Source organism: Pygocentrus nattereri, chromosome 12, assembly GCF_015220715.1.
Source record: "Pygocentrus nattereri isolate fPygNat1 chromosome 12, fPygNat1.pri, whole genome shotgun sequence".
Classification (NCBI taxonomy): Eukaryota; Metazoa; Chordata; class Actinopteri; order Characiformes; family Serrasalmidae; genus Pygocentrus; species Pygocentrus nattereri.
The window spans coordinates 37232879-37247187 of NC_051222.1; the positions used below are offsets into that span (position 1 = coordinate 37232879).

The 14309-nt window shown below is 40.9% G+C and overlaps 2 protein-coding genes across 3 annotated transcripts in view; both read left to right on the forward strand.

The window, feature by feature from the left end:
* The window catches only part of LOC108417413, a 51369-nt gene extending 47682 nt beyond the window's left edge, over positions 1–3687 (forward strand). The window contains exons 20-23 of the mRNA XM_037543339.1: positions 2678–2776; positions 2914–2951; positions 3106–3270; positions 3682–3687. Coding sequence (XP_037399236.1) covers positions 2678–2776; positions 2914–2951; positions 3106–3270; positions 3682–3687 — 308 coding nt within the window. The remainder of the gene's footprint in view (positions 1–2677; positions 2777–2913; positions 2952–3105; positions 3271–3681) is intronic.
* Positions 3688–4886: 1199 nt separating this feature from the next.
* LOC108412165 lies at positions 4887–12640 on the forward strand. 2 transcript variants are annotated; one of them, XM_017684086.2, is made up of 7 exons: positions 4887–5033; positions 8932–8990; positions 9170–9472; positions 9618–9956; positions 11145–11246; positions 11373–11413; positions 11563–12640. In XM_017684086.2, the coding sequence occupies exons 2-7, from the start codon at positions 8933–8935 to the stop codon at positions 11761–11763; spliced, it is 1044 nt and encodes a 347-aa protein (XP_017539575.2). In that variant the 5' UTR covers positions 4887–5033; position 8932; the 3' UTR covers positions 11764–12640. The 2 variants fall into 2 exon arrangements, with proteins under 2 accessions (XP_017539575.2, XP_017539576.2); XM_017684087.2 differs by having other exon boundaries at positions 9660–9956.
* Positions 12641–14309: the final 1669 nt, after the last annotated feature.

Below are 14309 nucleotides of genomic sequence, written 5' to 3' on the forward strand. Positions count from 1 at the left end.
ATTGCTGCAGAATGTGGTCTGGCATTATCTTGTTGAAAAATGCAGGGTCTTCCCTGAAAGAGACGACGTCTAGATGGGAGCATATGTTGTTCTAGAACCTGAACAGAGTTCTCTGCATTAATGGTGCATTTCCAGACATGCAAGCTGCCCATGCCACAAGCACTCATGCAGCCCCAAACCATCAGTGATGCAGGATTCTGAACGGAGCGTTGACAACAACTCAGGTTATCCTTGACCCCTGGCCCAGTGCAAACGTCTGAGCTTGTGGAGCTTAGAAATGGCTTCCTCTTTGCACTGTAGAGTTTCAGCTGGCAGTGGCGGATGGCACGGTGGATTGTGTTCACTGACAATGCTTTCTGGAAGTATTCCTGAGCCCATTCTGTTATTTCCTTGACAGTGGCATTCCTGCTTGAGGTGCAGTGACGTTTAAGGGCCCGGAGATCACGAGCATCAAGTAGAGTTTTACGGCCTTGACCCTTACGCACAGCGATTGTTCCAGATTCTCTGAATCTTGTGATGATGTTATGCACGGTTGATGATGATAACTTAAAAGTCTTTGCTATTTTACGCTGGGTAAGACCATTCTGGTATTGCTGCACTATCTTTCTGCACAACAATGGTCGAATTGGTGATCCTCTTACCATCTTGGCCTCTGAGAGACACCGACACTCTGAGAAGCTCTTTTTATACCCAATCATTTTGTCAATTGAGCTAATTAGTGTTAATTGGTCTTCCAGCTGTTCGTTATATGCTCAATTTCCTTTTTCCAGCCCCTTATTGCTACTTGTCCCAACTTTTTTGGGATTTGTTGACACTGTAAAATTTTGATTCAACATATTTTTCGTTTAAAATGTTACATTTACTCAGATTCAACTTTTGATCTTTCATCTATGTTCTATTACGAATAAAATATTGACATTTGCCATCTCCACATCATTGCATTCAGTTTTTATTCACAATTTGTTTAGTATCCCAACTTTTTTGGAATCCGGTTTGTATATATATATATATATATATATAGGTTCATAAGGGAAAACATAAGTGCTAAATCACTGCTTTCTGTTTTTCATTAGCATTTCACATACTGTCCCAACTCCTATGGAACTGGATTTTTGATTTGATTTCATGTGTATGTTTGTTTATATGATTGACAGATTCTTGCTGTGGGGGAATTAAAAGAATGAAAGCTTACCTGGGAGAGACGGCCACCTTCAAATGCAACTATCCAGAAAAGTTTACAAAAAACTACAAGTACATGGACAAATTTGGTGTTCTCTCAGTTAAAGATATCACTTCCACCAGAAAAGGGTTTCGGAAAGAGCAGAAAGGCAGATTCTCCATCTTCGATAACAGAAGATCTAAAGTTTTTAGTGTGACCATCAGTGATGTGAGAGAAGATGATGGAGGAGTTTATTCCTGTGGAGTGTGGAAGAAGTCGGGGCATTATTACTCCTACTTCCATGACATTCATCTACAGGTCACTGGTGAGATTCATTACATTTGGATCATTTTACTGTATAAAATCTTTTAAATCATTATACATTTTCAATTGACAACTTCGCCAAAGTTTCGCCATTATTGAAAAAAGCTGTGTGAGCCAACACTTGTTTACATTTCAAATCAAATATACAGTACATAGAATGGGTGCAATTAAGAAGAGTGTAGGGAACATCACTGTGCTCCATGCAGAAGACTGGGTTTAAGACCTCTAGCTGGCATTTAAACAATTTAAACCTGGCTGCCAAAGAGAAAGAGAACAGCTTTTGGGAGATCAAGTCTGTTTTTAAACATGAATTATAAAAGCTGAATATTTTTTTTTTTTTCATGCAAAAGAAAAGCCAACTGTGCGACCAAAAAGTCCAAACACAACTTTGGATCAGACTACAGCTACAACCTACTGGACCACATCAACAGCAGCACCGCCAGCAGCAGAAACATCTAATAAACATCTCAGTAAGACCTCAGTCCTTATTCATAACTTCCTCTTACATTTACAGCGTTTAGCAGACGCTCTTATCCAGAGCGACTTACAAGAAGAGCTTTGTCTGTCTAGAGAAAGTATCTTTGCTAGTTACCAGTAGGTTAGAGAGAAAGACGGTCCTGAGCTCAGATACTGATAGAAACTAAAGTCAGTGTAGATACTGAGAGAAAAGGAACAGTAGAGCACAGAACTTTGAGCCACTACAATACAGTAAACAACAATACACAGTGCAATACAATAAAATATAAGTGCAGCGCAATATATTGCAAGCAATACTTAATTCAGTGCTCATTTAAGTCCTGTGTAAAGAGACGATCTTCAATCTGCGTTTGAAGACAGCAAGAGACTCTGTTGTTGAGACAGCCAGTGGGAGTTCTTTCCACCACTTGGGTGCCAGTACGCTTGTCTTCCACGTGCCTTGAAGGATGGCGGGTCAAGCCGAGGTGTACTCGAAGCTCAAAGGGCTTGTGGTTCAGTTCAAGGTCCTCTTTCACTCTATATTCATGTTAATGAAACTGATGTGGAGCTGGAGGGTTCCTGGTTTGGTGTTGGCATTCAAACCAAACAAACTGTATGGTGACCATACTGTGACTAGACAGTCGTCTAGGGATCTAATAGTTATTAATGCATTACTACATGTGTGTGATTAATGTAAGGACATTCTAAATTGACTAATCCTGAGTCTCTGACCTCCAGGTTCCTCTGTCATCATCACTGTATGTGTCTGTGTGGCTCTGTTGCTGATTGGAGGATCAGCACTGATCATCCACAAACTGAGGAACCACAGGATACAGGGTAAGCAGATTACTAGTATACATGACGTCCTTTAGTCACCTATTAAAAACTAAAGCTGAAGGCTCCCTCTAGAGGACAAAGAAGGAGAATACACACAAATATCTGTGACTTATTTTTAAAATGATCTTTTTTCACAGACTCCGCCTCGACTGGCCAGAGAACAGAGAAGTATAAAGTGAGTAAAAATAATCTCAGTTGCTGAATTAAGACACCCAAAATTATGGGACACTGACTTTTCCACATCTCGGTTTAAAATCTATTAAATGTGAGCAGAAAACGGTTTCTCCGTGATCTGCTTATCTTAATCAATTGTCCTCCTGTGATTTCAGGAGGGTGTTTACATCACCATGGATCCAGTCCAGAAGAGCCTACACCCCAAAAGCAACATACCAGATTTAGTTTATGAGGATCCTGATCGAAACACTAACCAAAAAGATTTTATCTATGAGACCATGGTCCATAACTCCAACCAATCAGATTCGATTTATGATAATGTAAACATGAACAGCAGTGTATTGGGTGGTATTTCACAAAGCAAGGTTCCTCAGTTATAATGCAATAAGAAACGGATAACTACCAACTAGAAACGTTCTCTTCTCTTATTGGCCAAAACTTTTCTTTTGGCTTGAGTTGTCTGAGAAATTTACCAAATACCCCAAAAACCCCAAATTTAGTAAATCTGAACTTGAACAACCTCAGTCTATGTCCCCACCCCCACCACTATTTCGTTTATTTTGTGATTAGTCTGGAAAGAAAGGGAAAGAAATCAGAACAGTTTCAACAGGAGAGTTAAATGCGTAGCCATATCACTTTCAAATTGCATTATTGCTCGAACTGTAAAGATTTATTTTATATTTCTAAAGATTATTTCTTTGAATTTGTTTGAAGCTTTCTTCTTGTTATAGGCTTAAGCTATCAAAAGGCTGATCTCTAGCGTTTCTGTCAGTCTGATCTTGTTATTTCACTATATATTTTGTGCATTTCATATCCTATAAACTTAACTTTTCATGGAATCTGGTTTGGTACCGTCACTATTACTTGGCTAGTTAAAATCTTTACATTCTCCACCTTATTTTCTTAGCCCTCCAATCACTGCTTAGCAAACTTTGCTATCCGTTATTACTTCAAACCTTCAGTTAGTTATCAGCACTGATCGACTAGCATGCAGACAGCGATGTCCTCAGTAGTTTAAGAGATTCAAACATTAAAACAGTGACGAGACTGTCCAATCGACAGAGACTGGTTATCAGATACTTCAATGACAAATTCAATTTGCATTACCTAGTCATAAAGTTTACTGTTAACTAGCGTTTGATGGTATAAAAGTATGTAACATAATTAAGAAATCAATGTACATTTGACTTTTGTCTAATCAAGTGTAAGGGTACTTTTTCATTGAGCTAGGCTTTGGTAGAGACAGATATGTATTTTTAATGTATGCTTTTTCAGTAATCTGTGAGGACCAAGAGGTAAAAGAGAGTGTATTGAGGAATGGGAAAGGACAAATGACAGGAAAATATGTACTGTATGCACTTATAGATGAGTAAAAATGAAAAATTATCTGGTTAAAAAGGAACTGAGTGCAATATCATTCAGTCATTTTATTCACTATGAGACATAGGTCACGTTTCTGTAAGATGGACATCACTAACATTTTGATCTTAGTTACAGCCCTGCTAGAAATTGGCTTTTTATAAAAGTACACTAAATTATACATCCAATAGGATCAGTTTGATGCTGTTGCATTACTTTTTATACACAAACATTTGTTAAAAATTCCCCACACTGGAGGACTTTGTTCCACCACCTTCTTACCTACCTGAGGCTCTAATGTCTGTATTAAATGTGTATCGATAGTTACATTTTCATGCATACAGTAGTCTGAATTTCTTACTTTAGTCTAAGACACTGAACCAAACTAAAGTTTTTTTAAAAAGCTGATTTGTAATGACCCTAAAAATATAGCCATTTTGTCATTCAGGGCTGTCCTAGTGCCAAAGCAGACTCCCACCACCAGTAGATGGCACTCTATCACTTTATGGTGCTGCTGGGAGGAGCAATGAGGTTGAAACTCTGACACCAAAAAAAGAAGAACCAACTAAACCAGCGAGAAGGCATACACAGTAGACCATAAGTTATGAAGACCAGCTGAGTTCGATTCTAAGCAGTATTTAAAGAAGCTTGAGTGAATCACATTTCTGCGAACTTCTATTTAGAATGAAGACGCTCCTCATCTTCAACCAGTACCTGATATCAGGTTAGATATTCTTCTTTAATCCCGGCTAATATGACCGTAAATATTGCTTATTCTGGTTTGTTTTGTTTGTATTGGAAAATGGAGTGGACCACAGTGAGAGCCACTGTCCACAAATGTACATAATTCCACAATAAGCTGCAAGCTTATTGGGGCAGTCGTGGGCTGGAGGTTAGGGAACTGGCCCTGTAACTGGAAGGTTGCCGGTTCGATCCCCAGTGCTGACAGTCCAGGACTGAGGTGTCCTTGAGCAAGGTGTCCTTGGACAGGGTTGCCCACCGTTCCGGTGGGCCCTTAGTGTGTGTATTCACTAGTGTGTATGTGGTGTTTCACTTCACGGACGGGTTGAATGTGGAGGTGGAATTTCCCAGTTTGTGGGATTAAAAAGTATCACTTAACTTAAGGAACAAACCACTGCTGACCAAAAAGAACACAGGCATGTCAAAAAAACGCTCAAAGACCCTTTACATCTGGCATAAAGCTAACACCATGTTCAACCATAAGAACATCATACAAACAGTCAAACATGGCAGTGGTAGTGTGATGGTCTGGGGCTGCTATATGTCTGTAGGAACTGGATGACTTTCAGAATTTATGGCACCACAAGTTCTGCTCTATCAGAAAATCCTAAAGGAGAATGTTTGCCCATCAATCCGTGACGTAAAGCTCAAGAGCAGTTGGTTTAGGCAGCAGGACAGCGACCTGAAGCACAGAAGTCCACCTCAAGTCCACTAGTTCAAAAGAAACAAAATTAACGTTTTGAGTCAAAGTCAAAGATGGAGCTTCATCAGAGGAAAAACAGAATGATGATGCACATGCTGGGATCTGCACACCATCACAGATCTGAGGGACGAGGATAATGGGACATACTAGTTTGCGAAGGGATCCACCATCGACACTGAAGTGCATCTGCAAGTTATGAAAAGTATTAACTTTATCATTAGTGATAAAATGAATCATCATCATTACCCAATATTCTTCCTTTCTTATTCTTCCTCACGGGGAGGCTCTTCAGGGGATCGAAAGTGGTTCTTGGCATCACCCTTGAAAACCACTATTTATGTTGTGGGCAAAATGCAATGTGAAATTTGTGCTAGCTTATTTAAATGAATGGCTGAAAGGACTAGAAGTATCTGACTAATCCTTATTTCCTTGTTTTTGTCTGCCAACTCATCGCACAGTTTGAGATACTAACACTGAACATTCTGGAGTTGGTTTAATCTGGTTTGGAAAGGTGTGCTTGCGTACAGATTTTTTAAATTGGATGTACAATTTACATATAGCCACTATTTCTGGTCTGATGGCCTAATGCTCATCCTAAACTTAGACAAGAACAGATAAGTAGATAAGAATTCTTATGTAAACTTATTCTGCTAGCCACCATACACTATGAGGCCAAAAGTTTGTACATCACTTATGGCACCAGGATACAACTGGAAACACCCTAGCAGTCCACTTGGAAAACTTGTGCAACCCCCAGAGATGTCATAGCAACCAACTAAGAACATGAACATCTCCAATACAAGATCAGCCATATAGCAAAACACTAGTAACCACGTAGAGTTACATGTTGTGGTGATGCATGGCAATGCAAAGTGGACATGTGAGCTTTCCAGAGGTGCAGTGCTCCTGGTAAGAGATATTTACCGGTTACGTTGCTGTTGTGCGATTGTTATTTGTGTAAATGTGTTACTTGTGCTGTTCTGTGCTGGGCTGGGCTAGGCTGTGGGGTAGCTGATGTCAGTTTAGTGCTCAGGGTGAAGTCAGTGTATGGGTAGAAGTGACCTGCCTGCTATCCTGGCAACTTGAATAGCACCTGGTGGCAGTTCTCCCATGCTGCCTGTTCAATAAAAGAGCATTTATTGGGCACGCTTAAAGCATTTCTCTGGTTTTATTCTATGCCTAGGTGCTACAATACAAATTACGTAGCAACACCCTTGCAACCACCTGGAATACCATACAAACTGCCTAACAATTCCCTAGTAACCACCAGGAACATCAAAACCATCTAGCAACATCCTAGCAATATCACAAAATTGCTTAACCTGTGCAATCACTGCATTCAGGAAATGCACTTTCTCCAACTGATAACATAGTTGTAGGGAACAATTTATAAATCAACTGTCACACTGAGACTGCAGACTTGCTTATTTGTGCTGTCAGTTGCTGACAAATTCACAGCACCCATTGGCGACAAAAAGAGCAGGAAGCTCTAGACCACAGAGGACACAGTGAGATTAGATCAAGTGAACACAAAGCATATGAGTAGAAGTGACCTGCCTGCTATCCCAGCAACTTGAACAGCACCTGGTGGCAGTTCTCCCTTGCTGCCTGTTCAATAAAAGAGCCTTTACCGGCATGCTGAAAGTGTTTCTCTGGTTTTCTTCTAAGCCTAGGTGCTACAATAAAAACTACTTAGTAACCCGTTAGCAACACCCTTGCAACCACCTGGAATACCGTACAAACTGCCCCACAATTCCCTAGCAACCAGCAGGAACATCAGCAAAACCAATCACATGAATTGCTTAACCTGTGCAATCACTACATTCAGGAAATGCACTTTTTTTAAATTCATGGCATAATTTTAGGGAACAATTTATGCTCAACCATCACTCATGAACAATTGTGAATGATCAATGTAGCATTATTGGTGATGTTATGGTGCAAATGCTTATAAAATATGAAAACACTTCCAGACTGCAGACTTGTTTATTTGTGCTGTCAGTTGCTGACAAATTCACAGCACCCACTGGCCACAAAAAGAACAGGAAGCTCTAGACCACAGAGGACAAAGTGAGATTAGATCAAGAACCGCTGTACCATGCAGCATGCACTAATATGATAGGAGAACAGAACTAAACTGAGAGCTGACTTGAAGGGAAGAAAAAAGCTCTGAGGAAGCTGAAATGCATGATGCATAACCCCTGGCCAAATTGCAAAGTTCGCTGATTTCTGAAGTGAAAACGAGTAAATTCAACCTCTACAGCAAACCATTTAAAAGAAAAACATTTTTACTGCAAACGTTAGTGGGGAACAAAATGGGTACCGCCGTGGAACAGTCTGTGTCATTATGTGTCGGGGCATGGGTTTAGTTAGAGGTTGTGTGTGTGAGTAGGGGTCACCGTCAAGGTGAAGTGTTTGGCTAGAGGTGACCTCCCTCATGAGTTCAGTGCTCTGGTTGGGCCTCTTCCGCTGGCGTGCTGAATAAAGAACACTTCTCGCAGCAGAATCATGGCGATCCCTGGGTTTCTTCTTTTGCAGATGACACTACAACATATGGTGTGTGTGTATTAGAAAAGGAACTACAACCAACACTTGTTTGGATTAAAACGATGTAGGTAGAGTGAGTAAAAGGCCATATTGGTTGACCTTTCTGATGGAGTGTCTTGTGAGTACATGCAGGCCTGCACTCTGTCCAACTGTGACTCTGATCTTCCAACTAAATACATGAGAGGCTAAACCATGACTTAAAACCCAGAATACAACAGACCGCTAACCTACCATGACGAAAGCCTTCTTCTCACAGTTCAGATGTTGACCATATTACTGTATGTGTAAATTCATTTAATACAGCCTATTTCTATTGATAACTCTAGAGTTATGTCATGTATCACACTCAAGTGTTCCCTCTCTCATGGCTTAACTTCGTATTTGTTCAGTGGTGCTGGTGGGAGGTGCTTTGAAGTTGAGTGTCTTCCTTAAAGATGATGTCAATTTTTTAATATACGTATACACATATGTATATCGCTGGGTGGGGTGCAAAGTAGTCTGAAAGCCAGAGACAGTGGCAACACCACAGCAGTGAGAAAAGGCTGACAGAAATACAGAGGACTATCAGTTGTAACAAAAAAACTAACAATTTCCATCAAGAAAAGTGAATCAGAATTTCTGTGAACTTCAGGATGAAGATCCTTCAGTTCAGGATGAAGATCTTCCTCTCCACCCTCTACCTGATCTCAGGTCAGATATTCAACTTTAATTGTTAATGCGACAGAAAGTGGTTATTTATTATCAGTTGTTCTTGCATTGGAAGCTATAGTAGTTCTGTGTGCTAGTTATGTTTATACTGCAAGAGTGAAGAGTACCGAAGGTTCTGTGAGGTTCTCGCATGTGTGAGAGGTTTCTTTTCTGATCGACAGGCCCAGTGTGCTGCTCTGATGTGTTCGGCTATTCAGGAGGAAGCGTCCTTTTATTCTCTGATCTGCAGTGGGATGTAAACAAGACAAGATATATTTGCAGGGTGGAACAAAGTGGCTGTCTAGATATAATGAAGGATCAGACTAAGGTCAGGTCTGTCACTAACGGGAGGTTCATGATGTATTCAAATGTAGATGGAGAGTTTACAGTGTTGATCAGAGAGCTGAAGCCTCAGGATTCTGCCGTGTACAGATTTGGAGTTGGGAATGAAAAGCATAAGGACATCAAGCTGACCGTTCAGAGTGGTGAGAGTTTTTAACCTGTTTAAGCTGCTAGTTTCTAAAATATTTATATTAAAATGATGATAAAAATGAAACATTGCTCCCAAACATGCTCAGATTTAATCAGCTGATTCATGAACTGTAGTTTGTTTGTTTATATGACTGACAGATTCTTGTTGTGGGGGAATTACAAAAACGAATGCTTATCTAGGAGAGACGGCCAACTTCGACTGTAACCATCCAGATGAGTTCAAGATGAAAAGCAAGTACCTCATCAACCTCAATGATCAACATACAATTAGAAGAATAATTTGCACTGGACAAGCGTCTCAGAAGAAGCAGAAAGACAGATTCTCCATCTCTGATGACAGAAGCTCTAACGTCTTCAGTGTGAACATCAGTGATGTGACAGAAGATGATGGAGGAGTTTATCTGTGTGGAGTGTGGAAGAATCAGAAGTCAGTGGGTTATTACTCCTACTTCAGAGAGATTCAGCTGAAAGTTTCTGGTGAGATACGTTAACTTTACGTTTGCTTAATTTGACCCGTGTCATGACGTTTTTCATTATTCTTTACTGTTTTCAAAATTATGTGACCAGTGAGTTGACACTCAGGTTTAGGTTTTAAATCAAATATAACAGCATGCAGAGGGTATGATTTTAAGGTCACTGTGGCAGTCTGGTTTTGGTTGGTGCAGTGTAAGGGATAACACCACTGCTCTCAATCCCTCATGTTTGCAACCTGCCTCAGCCCCTACATTCACAAAAGACTTCACCAACCAAGACTGCAGTGAGTGGCTTCACACCCCCACCTACCAACAAGCCTGCCTATCATGGGGAGGTAGAGCTGTGGGCAGACGTTATGGGTGTGTGGCTCTGCTATTTGGCCCATTTTGCTTTGAGGAGTCGTTGCAGTCTGAGGACTTCATAAATGTTGCTGCGAGGGCCTGCGTTAGACTGGGCAGCTCTTATATGGGCCTCAGAAAGCATAAGCTTACTCATTGGAGAAGTTCTGGGGTCTCTTCCAGTCTGTTTTGACACACGGCCAGAGAAGAAGGTTCCACAAAGAAATTTATTAGGGGGGCTAAAAGGATCTCTCTAGTTCCTGTATTGCCAAGTGGGCGAAGGGGACAATGTATGCAGAGACCCTTAAGGCAGAGAAGGGTTTCAAGGCTCCGCACAGTACTCAGGAGAGCACTGGCCCATCGACATCTGTCCTTAAGGCTCTGCCCAGTGCTATGGAGAACACTGGCCCATCAACCCTCATCATGCCACCCAGAGCTTCCTCATCGGTGGTGGCTCCTCTAAACACCTCTGCTGGGGTGGCAACCACAATGGGAGCCGCTCTAGAAACTGGTCCAGTTCCTGCGCCTCGAGCGGCTCCTGGTCCTCTGCTCCAAGCTTCTTCTGTGCCGGCTCTTCCTGTTGATCCAGTGCTGGCTTCCAGAGCTGCTCCCCCACCCCAGGAAGACAGGCTGAGACCCCGCCCATTCTCCTCCTCTCCCATACACCTGCACCTTCTGTTGATCTCAATAAGACTGCTTTACTCCTGCATGCTTCTGCTACAACAATGAGTATCGTAAAGCCCCTAACAAAGCCACTTTGCACTTGTAACCTGCCTCAGCCTCTATGTTACAGTTACATTCATCTATCTCTGTAACATGATTAGTCTTTGGCCTGTCTTTCTCTGTGTCTCAGCTCCAGGTTCCTCTATCATCACTGTGTGTGTCTGTGGGACTCTGTTGCTGATTGGAGGAGCAGCACTGATCTTCTACAGACGGAGAAACCACATGATACAGGGTATGCAAATTACTGGTATATTTGGTGTCCTTTAGTCCCCCATTCAAAAGTTAAATCTAAAGTCTCCCTCTAGAGGACAGTGATGGATATGACTATTGTTTTACCAGATCTTTTCTTTTTCTACAGACTCAGCTTCAACTGGCCAGAGAACAGACAAAAATAATGAAGTGAGTGAAAATAATCTCAGTAGCTCAATTAAGACAAAAAATATGGGATACAGTATTTTTCCACATCTCAGAATAAAATCCATTATACGTGGACTGCAGAATGTTTCTCTGTGATCTGCCTGTATTAAGTGTCCTCCCTCTGATTATAGGATGACGATTATGAAAATGTCTCACATGGAAATCGATACAACATCAGCATGGGTCCAGTCCACCAGAGCCCAAACCCCAACATAGCAGATTTAGTCTATGAGGACCCTGATCCAAACACCCACCAATCGGATTCGGACTATGAGAACACCAACCAATCAGATTTCATTTATGCGAATGTGACCATCAAGAGCAGTGGATGAGGGGAGTATTTCATAAAGCAGTTCTCAGTGCCAACACATAAGAACCAGTGATAACTGCCTATTGGAAATGTCCTCTTCTCTTATTGGTCAAAGCGAAACTCTTGGTTTGAGTTGTCGGAGAAGTTTACCAAATACACCCAAATTTTCACAACATCAGTTTATTTGCACCTCCCTCAATACTCCAGTCCTTCTAGATTAAATAAAAAAACAATACTTTTGGTTTTTGTTTTCTTAGTTGTTTCCAGTGTAAACTTACTTGCCTAAGGTTGCAACAAGGAGAGAAATTAAGGATATTTTAGCTGGAGAGTTAAACACATCTCTATAATCGCTACATTTGTGTTTTATTGCTTGATCAGTCAGTTTATGCTTCTACAGATTTCTCTTAATATGTCTGCATGTACTCCTTCTTAGTTATAAGCTATCAAAATCTGATCTCTATTCTGTCATTATGATCTCCAGTGGTTTCACCATACAGTCTCAGAAAAAGAAAAAAAGGTATGAAGCTGTGACTGGGGTGGTACCCTCAAAAGGTACATCTCAGTGCCTTCTGTCAGGGAACATAACTGAACCATATTCTACTGAAATGATCTGTTCTAAGCTGTGCTGACTCCACACACCCCGCCCCGCCCCGCCTCACCTCCAGGTGTTTATTCTACTGCTCTGTTTTAAAACATTCGGTTATGAAAAGGAACAATTATGAACTTCACTTGGAAAAACTACAAGGTACACAACTGGACCTTAAACCGAACTTCTGAAGGAACATTTACACTGTTTGTACTTTGATGAAAGAAAAATGTACCCCCACAGGACCTTTATTTCTAACCATGTATATTGTGAGCATTTTACATTCAATAAACTTATCAAATCATGCAATGCATTATTTTGTAATTAATTTTTAAAAAGTTTCCCCTGCCACCTACACACCATCTATACATCTACCACTTTAACACAGGACATTAGCAGTGCTCTCTCCCCTGAGCAGGTAGAGGATACTTTGATAAGTTTTTCCAAATTTAATTTTAGGACACACGTCCTTGCAATCAAGACTGATCATCAACAAATAGTCCTGATAAATGTTTACGTGCCTGGAGGGCTTTGCTCCATCACCTTCTTAGCCACTGTGTTGATAGTTACATTTACATGCACACAGTTTTCTGTTATACTTAGAAATTGGACTAAACCAAAATAATCACCTGATGTTTTGAGAAACGAATTTCTAATAACCCCCAAAATACAATCTTTTTTATCCGTCAGGGCTGCCCTAGTGCCAAACAAGACTCACCACCAGCAGATGGCACTCTCTCTTATTATTTCATAGTCAGTGGTGTTGGTGGGAGGAGCATTGAGGTTAAACTCCGACACCAAAGGAAGAGGAACAAAAAAGAAAAATACAGAGAAGGTGACGTGGAGACATACAGAGAGTTATATGTTATGAAGACCACTGTAATTAGATTTTAAGAAGTATTTAATCAACTTTGGGTGAAAAACCTTATCAGAGATTGTAGATGACATGACTGTGTTGTACTTTAAGTCAGAGGTGTTGAACAGGAATGGGCTTAATACAGTCCCCTGAGGTGCCCCATTACTGCACACTGCCATGTCTGAAACACAGTCTTGCAGGTACACATACTAAGGTGCTGCTTTGTTCATTCTACCCATGTTATGTATTTCATTGTTTTTTCAGCACCAGTGTGCACACACTTGGTATGATGTTTATTAATTTGTTTAGCTTTAGAAGTAGACATGTCTTCACTCTGCCAGAGTATCAGGTCCCCCAGACATATCTGTTGAATTTCTGGAGCTTGAACTTAAAAGTACATTTAGATACTAGCTCACCCCTAAAAGCTTGACCAAAGTAACGGCGGATAGACAAACAGCTGCTAAGCAGGAAGTGAACGGGTCAATAAATCAAATGCTTTGATAAAAAGTGTACAGCTCCAGCCTTACGTTCAGCCGTAACTCAATGACAAGGCTTAAATAAATTTTTGTTCTCACTGGGAGTCAAGAAATCTGTTAAAATTGTCATAATTGCTTGTGGGAGGCCGCTTAGTGCCTTGGGTGCTTGTGCAGTGCCTGTAAAACCTATAGGATGATCCGGGCCCACCCCTGCTTACTGGCCTAAATTGCAGACAGATACAGCCTCACAGACACAAAGGACACTGCCAGCTCATAACCATTCTTGACGAATCCTGTTAGAGAGGACCACTAACACCAACTGGAGCTTGACTGATGTGAGTGGTGCACCAAAAACACCTCTAACCTCGACATGGAGTAGCAACATAGAGCCAGGATTCTGCTGATGCAAATTAGACATTTCTCTCAAATTCATTCAGGTTTAATTAGCTGATGAATTAACTGTTTGTTTATATGATTGACAGATTCTTGTTGTGGGGGAATTCCTAAAACGAACGCTTATCTTGGAGAGACGGTCACCTTCAAATGTAGCTATCCAGAGGAGCTCAAGACAAACAACAAACGCTTAACCAACCTCAGTAACCAGAACACTCTTAGCCCAATCATTTACACTGAAAAAGAGGCTCAGAAAG